The 23,254-nt window shown below is 38.5% G+C and overlaps 1 protein-coding gene across 4 annotated transcripts in view; it reads right to left on the reverse strand.

Annotated features, from left to right (window-relative positions):
* Positions 1–1,413: 1,413 nt before the first annotated feature.
* Positions 1,414–23,254, reverse strand: part of ANAPC1 (anaphase promoting complex subunit 1) — a 123,597-nt gene continuing 101,756 nt past the window's right edge. For all 4 annotated transcript variants that reach the window (XM_039474718.2, XM_074397002.1, XM_074397019.1 and 1 more), the window contains 10 exons: positions 20,289–20,375; positions 18,021–18,138; positions 16,996–17,073; positions 16,649–16,716; positions 15,103–15,241; positions 12,793–12,879; positions 11,105–11,200; positions 9,299–9,497; positions 4,478–4,612; positions 1,414–1,760 (listed from right to left, as the gene is read on the reverse strand). In XM_039474718.2, the coding sequence (XP_039330652.1) occupies positions 1,645–1,760; positions 4,478–4,612; positions 9,299–9,497; positions 11,105–11,200; positions 12,793–12,879; positions 15,103–15,241; positions 16,649–16,716; positions 16,996–17,073; positions 18,021–18,138; positions 20,289–20,375 (1,123 nt within the window). In that variant the 3' untranslated portion in view covers positions 1,414–1,644. The remainder of the gene's footprint in view (positions 1,761–4,477; positions 4,613–9,298; positions 9,498–11,104; positions 11,201–12,792; positions 12,880–15,102; positions 15,242–16,648; positions 16,717–16,995; positions 17,074–18,020; positions 18,139–20,288; positions 20,376–23,254) is intronic.

Raw genomic sequence — 23,254 nt, forward strand, 5'->3', positions numbered from 1 at the left:
GAGACAGGGAAGACGCCAAGCTGACTGACATCAGCCCACAAATGGGCCACAGTAAGATGAACCAAAAATAAATTAGTGCAACACAGGGGGGAGTTTGGAGGGAAGTGAAACTGGAGACAGCAGCTCTGCTCTGCTCTGAGGATTTGCAGAAATTTGCACAGAACATGGAGTAAAAAGGTTTGGGGCCGGGCACGGTGGCTCAAGCCTGTAATCCCAGCACTTTGGGAGGCCGAGGCAGCTGGATCACGAGGTCAAGAGATTGAGACCATCCTCGTCAACATGGTGAAACCCCGTCTCTACTAAAAATACAAAAAAAAATTAGCTGGGCATGGTGGCACGTGCCTGTAATCCCAGCTACTCAGGAGGCTGAGGCAGGAGGATTGCCTGAACCCAGGAGGCAGAGGTTGCGGTGAGCCGAGATCACGCCATTGCACTCCAGCCTGGGTAACAAGAGTGAAACTCTGTCTCAAAAAAAAGGTTTAACCTCACCTGTCCTAGATCCAACGGGGCAGGGAGATGGCAGCTAGGGATGCTGACCGAGATGGAGTTGCTAACGCATCTTCCTTCAACTTCAGAGTTGCATACATTTACCCACATTTCCAGCTGAGGAAACTCTTAATTTCTGAATTGGTTCAATAAGCAGCACTTAAAATATTCTTATTTTTATTTTTTGAGACAGAGTCTTGCTCTGTTGCCCAGGCTGGAGTGCAATGGCATGATGATCTTGTCTCACTGTCTGGAGTGCAATGGCATGATAATCTTGTCTCATGTATTAGTCTTCCTGGCTGCAACAACAAAATACCACAGACCGGGTGGTTTCAACAACAGATATTTACTTCTTGCAATTCTGGAAGCTGGAGGTCCATGATCAAGGTGCTGGCCAAGTCTTCCTGGCAAGGGCTCTTCTGGGCTTGCAGATGGCCAACATCTCACGTATCTTCACATGGCAGAGAGAGAAAGAAAAATCTCTCTTCTCTGCTTAGGAGGCCACCAATTCTATTGAATTAAGGCCCCACCCTTATGATGACCTCACTTAGTCTTAGGAATCTCCTAAATGCCCTATTGCCGAATATGCTCACACAGGATTAGGGCCTCAATATAAAATTGCACTTCATGTTGAGCAACTAGGGGTAAAAATCTCCTTCTCCTGTTTAAGGTGATCACATCATGAGAATGTCTGGCATTGTCACCAGAAATACAAACTTATTTCAGACAGGACGACAGTGACATCTGAGGAAATGTGAAAACGCCCTTTTGCCACAGAAAGTAAAACTTCATGACATAGCTTTTTTTTTAAACTTTGCATTTTGAGCATAGTCACTTTACCTGCACCACCGCAGTTTAAAGACTTTAAAAACATTCATTTCAGCAACCCCTGCTTTCTCTCAGTCCAAAACTAAAGCAATCATCGAGTTTTGAAAACAAACCAAAAACTTTATTTACAAAAGTAAATTTTAACTTGCTTTTATATATCATGTAATGTTAATGATGACAGCAACAGATGTAAAATGCACTGAGGTTTGTGCAGTTCATTTCCCCCTAGTTATACCATGAACCTTTATAAGCATTGCTTTAGCGTTGATGTTTGGTCACGTTTTCTGTTCAGAAGTCATGTTTCAGGGTAGGTTCACCACCAGAACACTGTCACATCACCATTGGCTGTGGATTTCCAAGAAGCAAAGGAGCCAATCTCAGCAAAGCTCGCACTGGCATTTTTAGCTGCTTAAATTTGAAAAGCAGTTCAGCAAAGCTTGTGCTCCCTAAAACAGAAATGGTGGGGGGAAGGTCATATCTCTAAATAAATTCAGCCACACCTCTCCTTTCAAGGAAGCTTCAGAAACACAATCATGTTTAAAATAGGCATTCTTCCCTTCTAAAATGATTATCCAAAGACAATATTTAACATTATGAAATTCCCTAATACACTGTAATGTTAAGTTGAGTATCCCTTTTCCAAAATGCTTGGGAAAAAGACGTGTTTTGGACTCTGGATTTTTTCTGATTTTGGAATATCTGCATTACATCTACTGGTTGAACATTCTTAATCCGACAATCCCAAATCCAAAATACCGTAATGAGCATTTTCTCTGGTCATCATGTTGGCGCTCAAAATGTTTTCAATTTTGAAACACTTCAGATTTCAGATTAAGGACAATCAACCTGTATATGATTTGATAGAATTTACCCATTCTAGACTTCAGAAAGTGGCCTATAACTATATGAGAAACTACTGATATTATTTAATTTATATATATATATATGTTTGTGTGTGTGTGTGTGTATAATTCTTTATACCTATGTGCGCGCGCGCGTGCACGCACACACACACACACACACACACACACACAGAGTTCTTTTAATATAATGAGTACAAGTGCCTGTCTACCTTCAATTACTATCTAAGTGATATTTTACTGGTTCTAATATGGTTGACCATTGAACAACCTGTTAGTCCACCCTGCTCTAAAAAGAAAGTCTATGCTTTAAAACGTCTTCCTTTTATTTTTAGTAGTTTGACTATCAATGTGACTAGGTGTAGTTTTCTTTGTATTTATCCTGCTTAGGGTTCACTGTGGGTTAATGTTAACATCCTTTTTCAAAAATCTTAACTTCTGTCTCTTCAAACATTGCTTCTAACTCATCTTCTCTCTCCTCTTACTCTTATTCCAACTTCATGCATTTTTTATTTTTTTTTTTCAGTTTCTACATGTCTCTTATGCTCTTCTCTGTATTTCCTTCCCATTCTTCCCTCTGTGCTTCAGTCTATTTACTTTCTACTTGTCTTCCAGCAGGTTAAGTGTCTTCCAGTTCACTTCAAATAATCCAAACTGAAATCTTTGTTTCAGTTATTACATTTTTCAGTTATAGAATTTCCATTTAATCCTTTTTTATTGATTCTAGGTTTCTGTTGAAATTCCTTATCCTTCCCTCTATTTTCCTGGAAATGTTAGTCATAGTTATTTTAAGTCCCAATCTGATAACTCCAATATCTGAATCACAGATAGGTCTGTTTCTATTATTATCTGGGTTTTTTTCCTATTATGTCTCATAATTTTTGATTCAACACTGAATCCTGTAGACCAAAAACCTCCTATGAAGGTTATGTTTTCTTCCCTCAGGTGGGTAGAAAGCACGCAGATCACCTCAGTTCTGCTCTAGGCTAATTGTAGGTCTGATCTGCTTGAAGTGAAGGTAAAACTGAATCAGACCAGACCTAAAATTAGGCTAAAGCAAGCTTAAGGGTTGGCCATGCTATTAATTCACCTAAGAAGCTGGGATGCTGATCAGAGCCACTTTACTTAAACAAGCCTTGAATCCACCCTTTGCCTCCTCAGTCTTATGCTGCTGCTGACATTTTTGCTTACATTTTTGGCCTTGTGGCTTCTGCTAGGTATCTTGAAGTCTTATCTCATGTATATGCAGGCTAAAATTTCGTAAGTAACTCAAGAGAAACGTACATCCAGACTTTGAGTTATGATTCCTATTGGTCTCTCCTGCCTGAGATTTTGTTCCTCAAGTTCTAGGCTCCTGGGCAGTCACAAACCCAACTCTGGCCCCTCAGCCCAGCAGCACTGCTGCTTTTTTGCTGGGACTCTACTTCTTGTGCTATAAACTGGCAAATGCCTTTCCGGGAGAAGCTAGGGCAAATATAAAGCTCTCCCTGTTGTACTTCCCTCCTCTTATGTATTTTGTTCAGCTTTTATATTTGTTTTTGAGGGCAAGTGAGTCCATTACAAGCAATTCCATCATGGCCATAACTAGAAGTCTCTAGATAGTAAACTTGTATCAGAGGCTTGCAAAACAGCAAAAAAAACCAGTAATGTAATTAAACCTCAAGTTTAAATGATTAAATGGAACAATCTTTTTTGAAAAAAAAATTTTTTTCAGCCTCAATTAAAGGGTAACAATTTAAAAGACATAAAATAAATAAGGGTGCTTCGAATTCATTACATCTTAGTATTCAGCTTAATTGATACATCTTTTATCTGTTTCTATATTCTGAAAAATACAATCAGTGCTAACACTATTAATTTTTTAAACTATTATGAACAAATTCAAACACACAATTAGGTACCTGTTAGTTGTAAAGCTTTATATTTTTAGAAATTAAGATTATGTGTGATTTTTAAAAACCCAACTGAAATCCCAGAAAATATAGAAAAGTAACTTTAATAAAAAATCAATTAATAGAGAAGAATAATATAGAATATTTAGTTTATTAGTATAGACCAGTGTTTGGGGCTCTGTAAAGAAGAATCCATCCTTTTATGAATAAAAATGAAAGTTATTCACGTATAAAGTTGATAATTTTTTCTTTTCTCTTCCAAGACAGTTCCTAACAATGACACTGAAATATCAATGAAGAGGAAAGTCAAACTAGGGACAGTAACTCACTAGAAACTCTTCCTACCAAGAAACTAAAACATAAAGGGGTGGGTAATAGAGGTACTAAGAGAGGACTTAGATATGCAATTACCTTCTAGTCCTAAAGGCGGCAGGTGACGTGGAGCTGGCACGGAGTGGTAGACAAGGAAGCAGGCCAGCATGCTCAGCTGCGATTCCTCCAAGGGCTGCCCACTGAGGTAGGCATGCACACACATATCACCCCCAGCTGTGAGAGAAACACAAATGAAATCGAACCAACTGATGACAGAACTGAGAGGAACAAGAAATAACTTATTTCTATTACTTTTTCATCAAGAACTTATTGAACACATAGCATATTTAAGCAGGTTCTACGGTTGGTATTGAGACCACTGTGACAAGCTAGACTGAGTCCCTGTCACTGAAGAATTTAGAGTGTTGTTGGGGAAGACAAATATTACACAAATAATGACACAAGCTGATGCATAATTATGAATTGTGATGAGTGCTGTAAAGGTGCAGCGGTCATGTGGTTGTCTCCCTGAAATACCCCTTGTCACACCCTTCCCTCCACTATGTATTATAATATTTGATGGGGCTGATTCAGCTCCAGAACTGTATCCGTATCAGTCTTGGCCAGAAGTTCTCCAACTTTAACATATATCAGAATCACCTGGAGGGCTTGTTAAACCACAGATGAGTGGGCCCCACTCTCCCGACAGAGCAAAGTTTCTGATTCAGCAGGTCTTGGGTGGGGCCAGAAAAACTCCATTTCTAATAACTTCCCAGGTCTTGCTGCTCCATGAACCACACTCTGAGAATCACTCATCTTGGGTGATCAAGGCAATCCCATTCCCGATACAGTATTAGTTCAGAGACAGGCAAACCCAGGCTATTTTTTCAATAAGAGACAATCTCTGCAACAGGGATAGATTGAGGGGTGTGCATCAGATGCAACTCGAGCCAGAAACATGAGGAGGTGATTATTTTAATGACATGCTTGCTGGAGGCTCCAAGGAAAGAAATTCCCCCATTCTTATCACCAAGCTCCTAGAAGCAACTCTATTCTTCCTCTGGGCATCATGCTGAGCTAGAGGTGAACATGTTACAGCCATTTGACTACCATCCAAAAAAAGCACTGAGGATAAAGCTATGGCACAGAATGTAGCTGATGGAACCTCAGAGAAATGGAGTTGAAGACACTGGAACAAGGTGACCCTTTATGTATCCTACCTGTGGACTTGTAATAACATAACATAATTTGTGTCCTTACCGTTTAAGGACAGGTTAAGTCAAGCCTTCTGTTACTTGCGGACAAAGGCATTTTGATACAAGAGTGGTCAGAGTATGAGCAAGCAGGCTAAAGGATGGCAGGAAAGCTGCCTAAGGTAGAGTGGTCCTAGAAGGCGTGGGAGGAGAGGTCATTAAAACTGAGGCTGCAAGGATGAGTATGAGTTGGGTAGGTGAAGAATAAGAGGAAAAGGTTCTAGGGAGGGAAAACAGCATATTCAGTGGCCCCACAATGAAAAGGAGCTCAGTGCTTTTGAGGAAGTGGAAGGGGCCAGGGTGGTGTGAGGAGCAACTGATGTAAAAGAGGCTTTGCTGAGGAAAACAGGCACCTTGCAGGTCAGGCAGGTTCTAGTGTCACACAGTAAGGATTTCTTTCACAACTGAATCTGGAGACTTTGAAAAGGCTTTAAGCAGGAGTGTTAGATCATTTTATTCTTTAAAAGACTTCTGTCAGTTAACTTGAGATGATTAGAACAGAGATGACAAAAAGCAAAAAGGCTATTTAAAAGGCTATAACAAGCCAGGTGTGGTGGCTCATAACTGTAAGCCTAGCACTCTGGAAGGCTAAGGCAGGTGGATCACGAGGTCAAGAGTTTGAGACCAGCCTGGCTAAGATGGTGAAACCCTGTCTCTACTAAAAATACAAAAATTAGCCAGGCACATTGGCGGGTGCCTGCAATCCCAGCTACTCAGGAGGCTGAGGTAGGAGAATCACTTGAACCCGGGAGGCGAAGGTTGCAGTGAGCCGAGATCTTGCCATTGCACTTTAGCCTGGGCAACAGAGCAAAACTCTATCTCAAAAACAAAACAAAACAAAAGACTGTAACAGTGGTCCAGGCACAAAATAACCACTCTGTTGTAGCAGAAGTAGTAAAATGTGGACAAATTCAGGAAATAACTACGATGAGATTCAAAGGCTTCAGCAATGGGTCAGCTATTACAGAGGAGGGGAGAAGGAAAGGAGGGAAAGGAGCAATGATGATTTCCAAAGGGTCCGCAAAGGAATGACAGTGAAATGTGATAAATATACTGACAAAGAATGGTAAAAGAGGATTTTTTTTTTTTTAATTGGGAAAATGTGCTGTCACAAAGTCAATGGAGGTCCATTTCAAGAAGCAAAATGTAGCTAGAAGCCTCACCACTGTAGAGATGGAGTGAGAGGAAAACTGTAGACTCCACTGAACACAGTGATGAGGATGTCAGTCTACTGGGAGGTAGAAACATTTAGGTTTGGGGGAGGCAGCAGAGGGAGAAGGACTAAAGGAGAACAGACAAGATTCTTGTTTGAATAGCTCATCATGAAGGGGAGCATGGTGGTTCAGCCTCTTTTCAATGACTCTCATGCCTACCAGCATTTTGTTTCACTGATTTTCTCTATTGTGTTTCTGTTTTGGGTTTCATTGGTTTCTGCTTTTATTTGCTGGCTTTGGGTTCACTTTGCTTTCCTACTGTTCTTGACGAGTCTTATAAGAAAATAAAAAAGGACAATGCCAAAAATGTCATTGTACTCCACTGCTGGTGGGAAAGTAAAATGGCACAGTTTGGAAAATTGAAGGTAAGGATGATGCAAAAACAGTAGAATGTTGGTAACTACTGAAATTGGTGATGGGATTTATTATATTAGTCTACTTACTCTGTATAGTCTTTAAATTTCCATAACAAAATATGAAAAAGTTAATGAAACTTTTTAAAGTTCTTAAACTTGAAACCCACTTTCTCTGCCCAAAATTATAATTTGAGGAGATAAATACTGTATAAAACATTTATAAAATATGATTAACTGGCTCATTTTCAGATTTATGTAGTGATTTAATGGGTTTTCTCAGCTCTAATGAGTTATTAGTGAGTGACCCTGAAAGTCCACATATGCATCTGTGATTTTTACTCACACACAAATATGAATGCAATTTCCAATTTTCACTTAATTTATTATTCTCTACCCCAAAGCCAACTGCTAGTGCTTATAAGAAAGGAGACCATATATTTCAGGTTTTTTATTTAAAAATCTCTAGTTTTTCACTAGAAAATAAACACATTTTTGATAGATCTGAGTGGGAAATCAAATTCAGTGGAGGCTCAGAGCAATGCTGGAAACCACCAAATGCACTTAAAAGCAACAAGACAATCAGGGCCCTGTTTTAGAGACTGTTCTAGTCACTGCCAAAGTTTCATACATTATATGAAATGCGCAAATCAGAGAATCTGCAAAGATTTAAGGACGTGTCTCTTTTTTTTTTTTTTTTTTTTTTTTTTGAGAAAGAGTCTTGCTCTGTCGCCTAGGCTGGAATGCAGTGGGCATGATCTTGGCTCACGGCAACCTCTGCCTCCTGGGTTTTCAAGCAATTCTCCTGTCTCGGCCTCCTGAATAGCTGGGATTACAGATGCCCACCACCATGGCTGCCTAATTTATGTATTTTTAGTAGAGACAGGGTTTCACCATCTTGGCCAGGCTGGTCTTGAACCCCTGACCTTGTGATCCACCCACCTTGGCTTCCCAAAGTGCCGGGATTACAGTCATGAGCCACCGTGCCCAGCAAGGACATACTTCTTATCAATGGCAAAGGTCTGCTATAGGTGATAAACTGAGTAAAAACGAAACACCGAAACCTATGAAATAACTTATTTTGTTTTCCGAAAAATGAGAATAAAAATGACTACCAAAAAAATTTTTAAGCTACATGATCTTTGAATCTGAACAGGAAATGACAAATCAAATGCAGCTGTTAAATAAAAAAACAGAGTCTGAAATCAGGCTTTCCAAGTATATACCTCACAAGCTAGTTTACAATTAATTTTTTTCAGAGATTTTCTTCCTAGTATTACAGGTGGATAGTTTTAAACTTAATTATATTCAAATGCTTAGGTTCTATTGATTATCAATAGCTTTCACTAATCAAAGCAAGAATTGTTTCTATTGCTATTACTAACCTTAGTATTTACCCAAAGGAAGCAACTGTCAGATATTTATTGGAAGCATTTGAATGAACTAAAAAGAATGGAAAGATTAAGGAGTCTACTCCTGAAAATTAGCTCCAGGAGCATTGAACACATAAGATAAATTTCTGTAAATCTAAAGTGTCCATCACTTGCCTTGTATAGGTCAGAATCATTTCTACACCATTAATAAGTACACAATTTCCTTGCAATCACAAATCCTGCTGATAGAAAGCCACAACTGTGACATTACATAGCTGTGGTGTACCAGTTTTTCAAAACTGAGTTGGTACAACAAGCTCACCCAGCAAGCACACATCAAGTTCTATGTGTAGAGGGGGTACCAGTACAAAAATGGGATGGCTGCTGGCCTCAGGTAGGTGACAGGCCACACCCCTAGGAAACAGGAGACAGAGGCACTGGAAAAAAACGTGATCTGATGCTAGGAAAGAAAGAATGAGGTCCTGAGCACCAAGTAGTATTTAAAATGCTATAACTATGCTCTGCCTGGGTCGGATGTATTTTTCTAAAGAAGCTGAAGTAGATAATCAAAGTCTAATTCATCTAGCTGGAAACATTAAATCTACAGCCCTGCTTGCTTATACTCAGATTTATCATGCTTACCAATGAAAAAAAAGTTACAACAGAAAAGCCTGAGCCAAATGTATCTCAAAAGCACAAGAATACAACGCTACAATGCTACCCTTACCTTGTAGCCACTGGTCCAGGGTATTATCGATGGTGCACTTCACAACAGGGAGGAATTCTGAGTTCATGAAGAGCCCCCGCTTAGGGTGGTTCTGCAGCCGCTCCTGATGACTTCGGGAGCTGAAAAATTCTAATACCAACTTTATCTGCCAAAGTTCAGAAGTCTCAGACATTTCTCTTCTCCCAAGTCTTCTTATAGCCTTGAAGAGGAAAGAGGATAATGACCCATTTAATGAAAGAGTGGAGTGCTCTGTCTCTTCATCAGAGCTGCATACTGAGTATTCTTTAAATGTGGTTCCTAATTATAAAGGCTGGAGGGGGATCCATTCTATGTTTTGGTGCAGCCTGCCCATAGCGGAGCCATCACTGGGTACAGGTGCATGGCTCACGTTCTTCAACACAGCTCTACATGAGCAGCTTCCAGGGAAAAGTAACAAAGTGAATGAGCTCATTCTTGGCTCAAAAGCTCCGAATAACCAAGACCCAATAGGTCACAGCCGGTCACCTCTGGGAAACTCAAGCCAGGTACAATGACATGGCAGGGATCCCGGGCAGGGGGGAGAGGGCAAGAAGAACACTACTACTAACACTGCCTTTGAGCTCCATCTGCAAGTCACTGCAGCTGCAACCAGAGAAGATATTCATGCATAAAGACCTGCCCATGACTGCAAAGCGGTGAGGGTTCAGAGAGTAAAAGGACACATTCTCCGCCGGCAACTTAAGAACATGACTCGTTATTTGGCTGCTGTACAGAAAGGCTCTGTGAGAAGCAATGCCAGCATGGATACCATATATCCATACTTTCCAACCAAAAGAGGGTGGATTCCAGACAACAATAGCATTCTGTGCCTACTTAGTTATATTGGAACTTGGCTTTTAATTAATGATGTTATTTAACACTGTGTATTTCCTGGTTTGGGGGAATTATCTTCTGACTGAACATACTTCTCCATTCAGCTTTCCAGCAAATTATTTTACCATTAAAGGTTATTTCTCTTAGACACTGAGTCTCAGATGCTCAGCTGTGAACTTATTATATTCACTTAAAGGGCTGTTTAAAACTTGATTCTGGATCTCACCCCAGAAATTCTGATTCAATAAATGAGGCATAGAATTGGAGGATCTGTATTTTTAAGATACCAAGGCAAATTTTTGCCAGGTTAGAAAACTATTGGCTTGACTTAGCTGCAAATCTGGGTCTGAAAGAATATTGAAAAGGCATATGCATTACCAGTTTGCCTAAAGTGAATAAATTGGTCTGATTCTTTAAGAACATTATTAAGCATTATTTTCTGCATTACCCCATTAGCCTCTTTTAAAACAGCAATAAAAAGATAAATTTAAAAATGAACTCCAATTCCCGAGATCACTACATACGGACTCTGTAACGTCTTGCAAGCTTCATCACACAGGTCTAATTTCACAGTACTGCCATGGCTAGGGCACCGTTTGTTCACTAACTGCTTACAAGCAGACTTCCACAAAGAGGCTTTGCCAGGAGGGAGACAAGGATAAAATGGGAGGGAGGGAGTGCTCTCCTCCTCACCTAGTGAGGGGAGGACGAAAGGGAGGAATGGGAACCCTTCAAGGAAGACAGCCCCCCAAGGGGCACTTTTGTCAACATAAAGCCCAAGCTTTTTGGGGTTTTGAGAGCTTTCAAATTTGTTATGGCTTCCTTTCTTAAATTTCCAAAAGCAAATGGGAAACTAAAAGGAAGGATACTAGGCACCTTAGCACACTGTTCAGTGAGTTACCTCAAATACAGGACAAATATCACCAGAATTGGTATAGATTTTTGGATCCATACCTGATCCATTGCTATGTATGCAGGCAACATCTCTGGGGTCTCCTGGGTAACACATTCATAGAGTACTGAAGAAAAGAGATCCAGAATTTCCTGTTTCTGCAGAAAATCAGAAGTTTTTTGTAGCACAAAATGCATTCCAAAATCAATTCAAAAACCAATTGTATAGCACTACTGTGGCCCATTCTTAAGTTCTATAATGAATAACAGAAGAGTAACACTACAATCCTTTTTTTAAAAAAAGGTATATAGCACATGTAACATTAAACATTAATTAAAAAAAAAAAAACAACCAAAATTAAGTCCCAAGAGACAGTTAAGGATAGTTAAGTGCTACAGAAGTGAGGCATGGACCAAACTAGGATAAAATGAGTAGACAGGACATGACAGAGCTATGCCTCGGGTTGGGCTGGGAAGAGGGGGATCCAGAAAGGAAACATGGTAACAAAGCTGCAAGAAAAAAACACTGACCAGAACAGGTTTGGGGGAGGCAGCAGAATAAAGTCCAGCTGGGGTTAAGGGTGGGCATGAGCATGAGCTTTATCAGAGACTCGTGACCTTGAGTGCACAGCCCAGCTCTTACTAGCTGTGTGATCTTGGGCATGTGACATCTTTCAGTGGCAGTTTCCTCATCTGTAAGCCCAGAATGATAAAATACCTACCCTCAGGGTCACAATTAAATGACAATTAAGTTCTTAGCAGAGTATCCAATATATAGTAAAGATTCAATAAATATGAGAGTGGAAGGTTATTTCATTTAATCCTCAAAAGAATACTTACAAGTAAGGTAGGTTCTATTATACTCACTTTTAGAAATAAGGAAACTACATTTTGGAGAGATTCAGAAATTTTCTCAAGGCCATATACACTTGTAAACAATAGGCTATCAATCCTAGATATCTAATTCTACATCCAATCTTCCCTTGTCTGTATGGTGGATTAAATCAAAGATCTGGGCCAGGCACAGTGGCTCATGCCTATACAATCCCAGCACTTTAAGAGTCCAAGGTGAGAGGATCATTTGAGCCCAGGAGTTTGAGAGCAGCATGGACAATATAGTGAGACTCCATCTCTACAAAAAAAAAAAAAAAATTTAGCCAGGCATGCTGGCTACATGTCTACAGCCCCAGCTACTCAGGAAGCTGAGGTTGAAGGATGGTTTGAGCCTGGGAGGTCGAGGATGCAGTGAGCCACAATCACGTCACTGCACTCCAGCCTGGGCAACAGAAAAAAAAAAGAGACCCTGTCTCAAAAAACAAAAAAAAAAAAGAAAAATCTGCTAAGCACCCTTGGAATCTTGAAGATAACAGGTATATGAATAATAAAAAGAAGGGTTATAATATAGAGAAAACAGTTAATGAAATTACATAAAAACGAGAGAAAGGTGGTAAACACTGAAAAAATAAAGCAGAATATGAATGGGTATCATTCCTGTACATGACAGAAACTATCATCTGTCAAAAGTAATATCTAATAAACTTAAAGTTGTTTCTGCTATCAAGGTAGAAAGTTACTGAACTTAATAGTTTTAGGCTATGCAAATCTATATGTGCCAAGCAAAAGTCATCCAATGTGGCGCATGTCATCAATCTCCAGGATAGATATAGATAGTAGAGATGTTTTTGGTGACCCATACATAGAAATAATAACAAATTCTAGTCCTGGAGCTCAGCAAACCATAGAATATATACCTGACCCATGTTCACAGTTGGCTTGCAGAAATATTCAGCAAATGACAGAAGTGCTGGATCGGAAGTGAATGCTGAGATTGTTTCTGGCTAAAAAAAAACAAAGAGCAACAACAACACTGTAAGATAACAAAAGATTATTTTCCTTACTGCTCAAATTGTAATATATGCAGTTCTGCCTTCCCATTGTCACACAACATCCCCAAAGGCGGTGCAAACTTGCTAGAGCTTCATCAACCTGTTCTGCCGAGAAGTTACAAGAAGCTTTTGCACAAGTTAACATGAGCTACTAATTTATCAAGAGGCCAGTAACAAACAGTTCTTCTTGTTTACACAATTCACCCAAAAAAGGCTTTTCCCTGCTTCACTGACTAATCAAAAAGCCTACCAGAAACTAGAATTGTTACTGAAAAGGAAAAAAGAGTATCAGTGAAGCCAACCACAGAAGATAAATAGTGTATGAATCCACATATATGGGGTGCTTAGTATAATCAAAATCATAGAGACATAAAATAGAATGGCGGTTGCCAGGGACTGCGGGGAGTAGAATGGGGAGTTGCTGTTATAGGTATAGATTTCAGGTCTGCAAGATGAAACAGTTCTAGAGATGGATGGTGGTGATGTCTCTGCAAGAATATGAATGCACTTAATATCACTGAACTCTAACTTGCAAATGGTTAAGACAATAAATTGTGTGCATTTTACCATAATTTTTTAAACTTGGGAAAAAATAGAATATCATTCAAGGTTTCAGACTGAAAATGAAATATGAAGGTATTACTATTTTCCATTGAGGTTTATATTTTACTTCTGAACTTCCAGTAGGCAGGGAATTGAGACATCTTTTAATTTTTATAAGCTTTCTTCATTCAAACTCAAGTGTAAACTTACCTATTTTGTTTACAAATTGGGTTAGAGTCTTTGAGATATGCTCTAATTTTTAGAAGAAGCAATAGTACAAATTTAAGTTAAACTTTGTCCAAATATCCTTCCAAAGTATTTCATAAATAACTCACTGAATAGTCAAACAAAATTCACCAATGTCAACCCTGGAAACTATTTATACGTGTCAAACCTGGGAACCATTATAAAGGCTCAGTCATATGTAACTGACCTAAAATGAAATATGAGCTGAATTCATAAACTGCTCTCTCTTTACTTGGAAGAGCAAAGAATGCTAACTCAGCCCTCTGGCTGCCACTCAGCCAGTTCACCTGTCTCACTTCTGCCGCCTAAACTATCCTTTAGGGTCGTAGCTACTTTAGACTACTCTACTATGTATCACCAGCGGGGACACATTTGCTCATGGAATTACAGAAAACTGAAGTTAAATTCAGAAGTCTTAGTGCCTGATTATGGAACAAAATTTCTAGTGCTGGAAACTTATCTGAGTCAAGAATGTAGAGCAAAATATGTGCTGACCTCGCCATGGGAATGAGATTGTTTCCTATCCTCATGTATAGTAACTATTTCCTTATTTCAGACACTACTGTACTGGCAGTCAAGTACTGTGTGAATAATAAAGCAAACTAATAAGAGAAGTCTGACTGAGTCTGTCATCAGTTTACCCTCACCAAGATTAAAGAAACAAATGGTGGTTTTCAAATGGAGTTAACGAAAACTCTTTTTCTATTTTTACCATGAAATTAAGTAAATCTTGACCAATTTCTTTTCTTTTCTTTTCTTTTTTTTTTTTTTTTTTTGAGATGGAGTTTCGCTCTTGTTACCCAGGCTGGAGTGCAATGGCGCGATCTCGGCTCACCGCAACCTCCGCCTCCTGGGTTCAGGCAATTCTCCTGCCTCAGCCTCCTGAGTAGCTGGGATTACAGGCACGTGCCACCATGCCCAGCTAATTTTTTGTATTTTTAGTAGAAACGGGGTTTCACCATGTTGACCAGGATGGTCTCGATCTCTTGACCTTGTGATCCACCCGCCTTGGCCTCCCAAAGTGCTGGGATTACAGGCGTGAGCCACCGCGCCTGGCAAATCTTGACCAATTTGAGGAGTAATAATAAAATTACTAAATTATTTGTTATAGTGTCAAGATATAGTGTGACTGTCCTTGCTGCTAAATGTAGATCTTAACTTTGACTGATCCATATCTTATTATGGCCATCACATGAAAAGATATAGGCTGACCCGTATCTTATTATGGCCATCACATGAAAAGCAAATGGAGCCAAGGTCAATCAGTCTTTACAATCTGCAACAATGAAAAAGGAAGCAGATCCACCTTTAATTTTTATAGCAATGGGTGAGGAAGGTAGCAATTTATAATTATTTCTTTGCATTTTTGCCAATCAATACTACTACCTTGAAAGCCCGGGCTTCAGAGTTTCTGTTAGCAACAGTCTGCGCCAACAAACTTTGCCACCCCATTGGATCTTCTTTGTAGGAGAGCTGACCTGCCCTGAGTTTAACATATAAAACCCCATCCTTGGAAAGAATGGACCTGAAAGAAAAAGGAATGAATTTATATAAGGTATTATTGGCAGTTCTTGGCTGGAAACATAGTGTTTTCCAATACCATGTTCACAGGAGACGAAACCTTTACCATTTTCCACTAAGGTAAATGATTATTTACTGTTTCTAAGATTAAATCAGTCCCTATGAGAAAGCCTAGAATAAAGTTCTGTTTTTCTGTGGTGTCTAGAATCATGGAACTTGTTAAAGAAAAGGCACTTCGACTATTGGCTCAATTGTGAGCTTCAAAGGCAGCACTTTATCTAGTATTTCTTTGTATTCCCTATGTCCCCAAGCTCTATGCCTGGGGCACATGAGGTACTAAATATCTATTCATTGGTTGCCGCAAAAGGAAAATAATGCTGCAAGTCTAAGAACAGAACAATACAGAAAACAGCGAATATATAGATAGTCTGGAAAAATACACTTTAGAACCAAACTATAAAAACTTTTACATGCTTGTTAAACTTCCTAGAAATTTAAAGACTTAACTGACATGTTACTTTAGGTATAAAATAATCAACACTCTAAAATAACTGCATGTGATTATTTCCACTGGAAATAAACTAGGTGAATAGCATATATTATCTACAATAATCTTAATTTTAGGAGAACTTTCTAACAGAAGAATGGTAAAGAGATACAACAGATGATGTGATCTGACAAACACTGATTGATATAAAGTTCTTTTTGTGGATGGACAAATCAGTTTTACTTTCTGACATGGTTAGGCTCTGTGTCCCCACCCAAATCTCACGTCAGATTGTAATCCCCACATGTCAGGGGAGGGACCTGGTGCGGGGGTGACTGAATTACATGGGGGCAGATTTCCCCCATGCTGCTCTCATGATAGTGAGTGAGTTCTCATGAAATCTGATGGTTTAAAAATGTGGCACTTCCCCTTCACACTCTCTCTCCTGCTACCCTGCAAGACATGCCTTGCTTCCCTTTCGCCTTCTGCCATGATTGTTAAGTTTCCTAAGGCCTTCCCAGTCAGGCAGAACTGTGAGTCAATTAAACCCCTTTTCTTTATAAATTACCAAGTCTCAGGCAGTTCCTTATAGCAGTGTGAAAATGGACTAATAAACTTTCTTAAACTAAATCTTATGTTAATATATCAAGAGATAAGTCCATTACTGTCACAAGTCAGTGTAAGTTTCTCAATAAATAAATATACATATTTAGGGTTTGATTTCAAAATTAAAACTTTCATTTTCTAACACAAGCCCTGTTTCAAAGACACAGACTGTTTTACAGAAGACACACCCTACATACTGTCTTGGATGAGATTAAAGGGTGATGAGTCACATTCTGGATAATAATCTGTAATTTATACCATCCTATATACTTCTATTCACTTCCTAAAATGTGTATCTGAGAAATTCAGTGTACTTACTTCAAGTGTTGTGTTCCTTTGCTTAAATCTATGAGCAGTTCCCAGTATCTTGGGCCTTTAACTTTAATCTGCCAAGATAAACATAAACACAATCAAACCAAAGCTGAAAAACATGCTCATTTGACAAACTGAAACCTATGTTTCTCAGAGGAAACAGTAACAGCCAGAAAGAGGCATGAGGAAGTTAACAAGCCTCATTTCCAGACAAAAAATGAATGTAAATCATGTTCTGAGGCCACCTAAGCTATCAATAAAGATCTCTAAGACAAGACTTGCTCGATTCTTCCTGACTTTTCCTCCTGCTACAGCTTTCTTATCTGCTACAATACATGAAGAAAGCAACTTACCTGCTTCAAAAGATGGAGTTCTGGAAGAAGGGTAGGAGCCATCAATTCTTCTTTGGTTTGTTCGTACCACTGAGTGCCCTTTACAAATATAAAAGGCCAGCCACAATTCACTAGGTAGTCAGTGGAAACAACAAAGAAACATCTCACACTACCTCCTCCCTATCCCCGCAGTTCATACAAAGACCTTTAAATGACATAAAATCCTCTCTGGTACTCAAATGTTTGTCTAAATTCCACACAGTGTGTCACTTCCCACCACTTCAAGCCTTGCTCCTCACAGGCCAGCAGGACGGAAGGCTGTGCTCCAATACTGCTGGGTTTCTGCACATTGCCTTTTCCAATAGGAAGGAGCTCCACTCAGTGGTCAGCCCTAGTCCAAACACTGTCCACTGTGACAGCCTCCTCAACCCCACAGCTGACAGCTAAGTGAGGCTGCTTCTCCTCTGCTTCCCCAGCATTCCACATACATCTCCAATGATCACACTCTATTCTCATTGCATCCATGCCTGGCTCCCCAGGGGACAGAAGTTCCTTAAGGAATATGACAATGTCATTTCATTTTGTACCCCAGAGCCTAGCACAGTTTTAATACACAGAAGGTACTTAATAATTTGCTGAATGAAAGGACATACAACTTTTAATCTATTTGTGCGTCTAAATAAAAGCTCTCATCAAATACACAATTTTGAGTTTTAAAGTATTCAGCTAACAAATCTAAGAATGGGTCTAACTCAATTAATTTTATAGAAAACTACTGTCGGTCATGTACAGTTAACAGCGACATTTTCAAACTATAAGCTCTAAGGTCAAAAGAGTAGCAGATAATCCCTAAAAAATGATACCCAGAGAATATAAATGAGCATGAATGGCCTGGCAGTATACACAACCACTTTGGAAGCTTCCATTTTTATGAACGTTCAACTCACTACTTGTCACCTTTTACTGGACAACACATTTGAAATATCATGACCTGCAAAGATGGATGAGAGGTAATAAAATTACAAGTAAATGACAGGGAGAGATACCTTGTAGGTAACTTCTAAGAGGGCATAGCAGGGCGTGTTTGTGTCCACATCGACGGGCACTAGAAGCCTAGGCTCTGCAGCCAACACATAGAGGTGCCGGAGAGCCTGGAGATGATACCTGCTCACAAAACAGACGGGTTGTGTGGGGAACAAATGAGTGTGACAATATGAGCTCTGCAATCTGCTGTTGCCCATAAGCTGAGACAGGGCAGAAGCTCAAGCAGTATCTTCAAATGAACAGAAATCTTAAAGACAGATGAGCTTCTACTAAAAAGTAATGGAGAAATTATCTTTTATAAATTCTGTATAACTGATCTTTGGCCCAATAATTCTTTTCTTTAGTCATTACAGTGAAGAGGTTTTAGAGGAAGGTAAAAAGTATCATAACATGAAAATATTTACTAACACACTGATCACTTATAAAATTACTCTCAAATATCCCTTTCTACTTAACACAGGCATCTCTTTTCATCTTCTAAGAGATTTATTTCTATTTCTTTTTTTTTTTTTTTCTTTTTCCTTAAGGATAGGGAAGAAGAGGGAAGACAGATGTTAATTTTTCTCAGACAGCAAAGTTCTTCTACATACACGCTTGCACACACAGACACACACACGTGCGCACGCACACACACGTCCTTGAAATACTGAACATCTACGTGGGTATGGCAGAATTTTTCTTTCGGGTTCTCAAAAAGTTTTTTAAACTAAGATTTCTATTTTAGAATGTAAAAACAAAAAAGTTTTTATATTTTAAGATCTCATAAGAAAAGGACAGGCTGGGCACGACGGCTCACTTCTGTAATCCCAGCATTTTGGGAGGCTGAGGCAGGTGGATCACCTGAGGTCAGGAGTTCAAGATGAGCCTGGCCAACAAGATAAAACCCCGTCTCTACTAAAAATACAAAAATTAGCGAGGACTGGTGGCACATGCCTGTAATCCCAGCTACTCAGGAGGCTGAGGAAGGAGAATCACTTGAACCCAGGAGGCAGAGGCTGCAGTGAGCTGAGATCACATCACTACGCTGCAGCCTCGGCAACAGAGCAAGAATCCATCTCAAAACAAGAAAAGAAAAGAATAAAATAAGACTTCAATTTTAAAAAGCTTTATAGACAACTTCCTTCTTACTCAAATACATTTACTTCTATAAATCTATTAAAATCAATAAAGATCAGAAAAAAACTGACACTAATAAATTACACAAAGATTCTTGTCACCAAATGGCTTTGTTTACAGTATCTAAACCAAACAGCTATGACCAGTAATATGTGAGTATGGCTCTCCACTGTACCATAGCCAATAACTGGCTTTAACAACTCAAAAAATCTTTCCTAAATGACAGGCATGAGGGCCACATGTCAGAGGTGTATTAATTTAACAACAATATTCTTATGCTGCACCTACCATCAGAGTGTGGATTTCAGATTAGGCTACTTTCCTAAAACAGCTATCTTTCTTCTGTCCTTGGTTATACATTATAGTGCAGTTTAAAATGATGGCTTAGGTTACTGTGATAAGTGCTCCTGACCCTTCTCCCCTAAATAATAAAGGGCTCTTGACCTGTCTTTGGGCAGACAATAGGGGATGCCTTCCGTTAAGCACAGTGCTCAGGTGTCTTATTAGGGGCTATTTTCTTCCCTTCCCCCATATGCAAGAGATCTGCTATATCTCAAACTATATCTAGGGAAACTGAGGTATTGGTGGTTCCTTGTACCCTAAAAGGCAAAGCTTTTAACTGCTTCTACATGGTTTGAAGTTCTACTCCTCACTGCCACTTCTCAACTGTCTCTGATCTTTTGCTGTGATTTGCTTTTCTTGTCCCTTCTATGTCATTTATATAAAATGTCTCAACATTTATGTGAAAAAGAAAAGAAAGGAACTCATGCAGACAACTGCCACTAAATTAGACAAAGTTTTCTCTTGGAATTAAATAATTATAGCACAAAAAAGTATCCTGAACTTCCCTGGGCAACTATCCTTCACCTGATGATTTTTTTTGTCTAAAGACAACTTTATCTGACCTCCTTCTGGGTTTTGAGCAGTTCTACAGATCTGAGAACGGCAGGAGAGTGGTCAGTCGTCAGGTGTCCAAAGTTCTCCTCTGGTCTAATACTTGGTGAGAGAATCTTCTTAAAAGATTTAGCCAGGAATATAACTAAGTTCAAGAACAGAGCAATGCTAATTTGGAAATACTTCATGAAACCAAACACAACCAAAGGATCCCGAGAACTTAAGAAGCAGTACATTGAAGACGGAATCACTAGACTCACCGGTTGTCAGTGCTGTGAGCTGGGAAGTGTGGGTAAAGGGCACAGAGAAGAGCGGCGATGGAAGAATTTGATGTGCTCAAAGAGTACCTGCAAAGTAAGTTTGGTGAGGATAGATATTATTAGTTCTATTGTACATACTTTCAAGGCATTCTCCAGAACCAGGAAACGGGGGTACAGTAAGGCATACTGATAAGATGCCCTCGAAACACAAGAATGGCAATGGTGTGAACATTCCGCTTTTCATTTAGTCCTTAGGCCATTTCAAGATCATCACTACTTAAAGCCAAAGTAATATCCCATAAATGTTAAATTTCAACACTTAAATCAAGGTTTTACCTAAAATAGCACAGTAGTGAAGACCACGAATGCAGTCCTAGAAATTATAAATATTGAAGAGTCATGTATAAAGTATGCTACCTTCTTATCCAATTTTATTAATATATATGCCTATTTATACAATTATATATCTGACTTTTAAAAATACAGGATATTTTAGTTGGTATGTAAACAGTTTTTTCTGTTTCTGTAAAGCATGAGGATTCCTTTGGAATGACTGATTAAATGAAAAAGCAAAAATTATTATTAAAAAGTTACAATGAATGTATAAACAACTATTCCTCTAAATATAAATTCTTTTCTTACCAATATGATAAACTTTTAAGATAAAGTTTTATAGACTTTTAAAATATTCTCTTAGTAAAGGATCTATTGAAATTTTCCTTAAATTAATTTATTGTTGCTCAAATTTAGTACAGCAATAGGCAAATTAATCTAAAGTTACGGAGTTTTTCTAAAAAATATTTTGAAATAAAGATGGCATAGGACATCATATAAAACCACTTCTAGAACTACTGAATATAAATACTTTTATTACACACAAATATGCACATATATATACCCAAATCTCTTTCCCTGGTTTTTAAAATAATTGGAGTATTAAATAAAAACTTAGAATTCATTATATATACTCATATATTTAATGAATTAGAAAGAAGAAATTTCAAAAATTATGCAAGGAAATAACATCTATTTTGGCATGTGCATGGAATAAGCCATTTTCTCTGTACCGTTTTGATAAACCAAAATTCAAAGATAACAATATTAAGATATTAATGTTGGAAATTTTGGGTAGAAACATAATGGTGTAGCTATGCTAAATTTAAATGTTGTTACAGAGTACACATGACCATTCAAAAACCAAAAATCACTAGAAGAGCAGTGGCAGAATGGTAGAAAAATCTATTCGATATGAAAGAATACAAAGGAGAGTCATACAGTTTGGAACAATGAAAGATGGGATTGAGTAAGGCATGTAGAGGCTCATTTTGAAAGGAAAAAAATTTCATAAATCATAAAATAGAAGAAAATAAATAAGAATTTCTGTAGTACTATTTCTTTAACCATTATTAATTCTAAACAATTAAAGAAAGACAATTCCACAAAACATGTTGAGAGGAAACACACGCCTTTCTGATCATCTTTACTTTTTGTACTTCTGGGAAGGTGAGTTCCAACAGTGAGCTCAGTCTTAAAAGAAGAGGGGGAAATAAGCCTATGTGACTCGTAGACACTGTAGCCATTGCTGTTGACCAAGGTCACACATGCTAGACCTAAATAAATGCAGCGGTATACCATATTCACAGAATAGAAGACAATACTGTAACAGATTCTAATCTTCCCTAACACAGACACATACAATTAAGGCAATTCTGATCAATATTTTATCAGGTTATTTAGTATGGAAAATGACAAATTCCAATATTTATATGAACATGCAAAGAGCCAAGAAAAAAACCACACTTTTGAAGAAGAAAACCCAGGTTGAAGGATTTCTCAACTGGATACCAAGATTCATAAGACAGTGTAGTATTGGTGCAAGTACAGAAAAATAGACCAGCAGAACCTAATAGCCCAGAAATAATACAGGTGTGTAGACATTTAACTTATATAATAGAGGTGGTACCGCAGAGCAGTGGAGAAGGATAAACTTTTCAATAGCAGTGGGAAAAAAAAATAGAGAAAAATCAGTGCCAGACAGATTTTAGATCCAAATATGAATGGAAAAGCTAAGAACTTCTGGAAGATAAAATATAAGAACATCTCCTTTTCTCTGGGTCAGAAAATATTTCGAAAGCAGTACAAAAAAGTAAAAACCATAATAGAAAAACATTAATAATTATGTCATCAAAAGACACCAGGGAGAGAGTGAACAGGCAAATAAGCCCTGGGGTGACAAAGATAACTGCAACATACAAAACTGACCAAGGGCTTAGGACATAGTTTAAAGAATCTATACACATCAATACAAAGCTAAACCAATGTGGAGCAGTCAACCTCATCAAAACAGAAAGTAAAATGGTGGCTGCCAGAGGCTCGTGCGCGCACAAACAGGGAGTTGTTTAATGGGTATAGTGTGCCAATTGTACAAGATGAAAAAGTTACGGAGATTGGTTGCACAACAATGTGAATATACGTCACACTACTTAACTGCATACTTAAAAATGGTTAAGATGATAAATTTTATGTTATGTGTATTTTACAACAAATAAATATTTTAAAATAGATAAATATAAAAACTGGGTAGCAAGAGACTTGGACATCACAAAAAAAGTTTTGCCGTTGTCTATTAAAAGTATAAAATGGTACTCAAGAACATTATTCAGAAATATAGAAATTAAAACCATAATGAGATACTGTTATATACAGACTAGAACAATAACAAGGGTTGACAAGGATATGGAACAACTGGAACTTCACATCCTGCCCGTGAGTATGTAAAATGGTACAACTGCACTGCAGCACTGATGGCATTATTCACTGAAGACGAATTCATATGTACAACTTATGATTTCACACACAGATCTATATACAACAAATCAAAGACACGTACAACTTTCCCTAACAGCATTGTTCCTAATAGCCCCAAACTAGAAGCAAGAAGCATATCCATCGATGGGGGAGATAAA

The sequence above is a fragment of the Saimiri boliviensis genome, chromosome 1, assembly GCF_048565385.1.
Source record: "Saimiri boliviensis isolate mSaiBol1 chromosome 1, mSaiBol1.pri, whole genome shotgun sequence".
NCBI lineage: Eukaryota > Metazoa > Chordata > Mammalia > Primates > Cebidae > Saimiri > Saimiri boliviensis.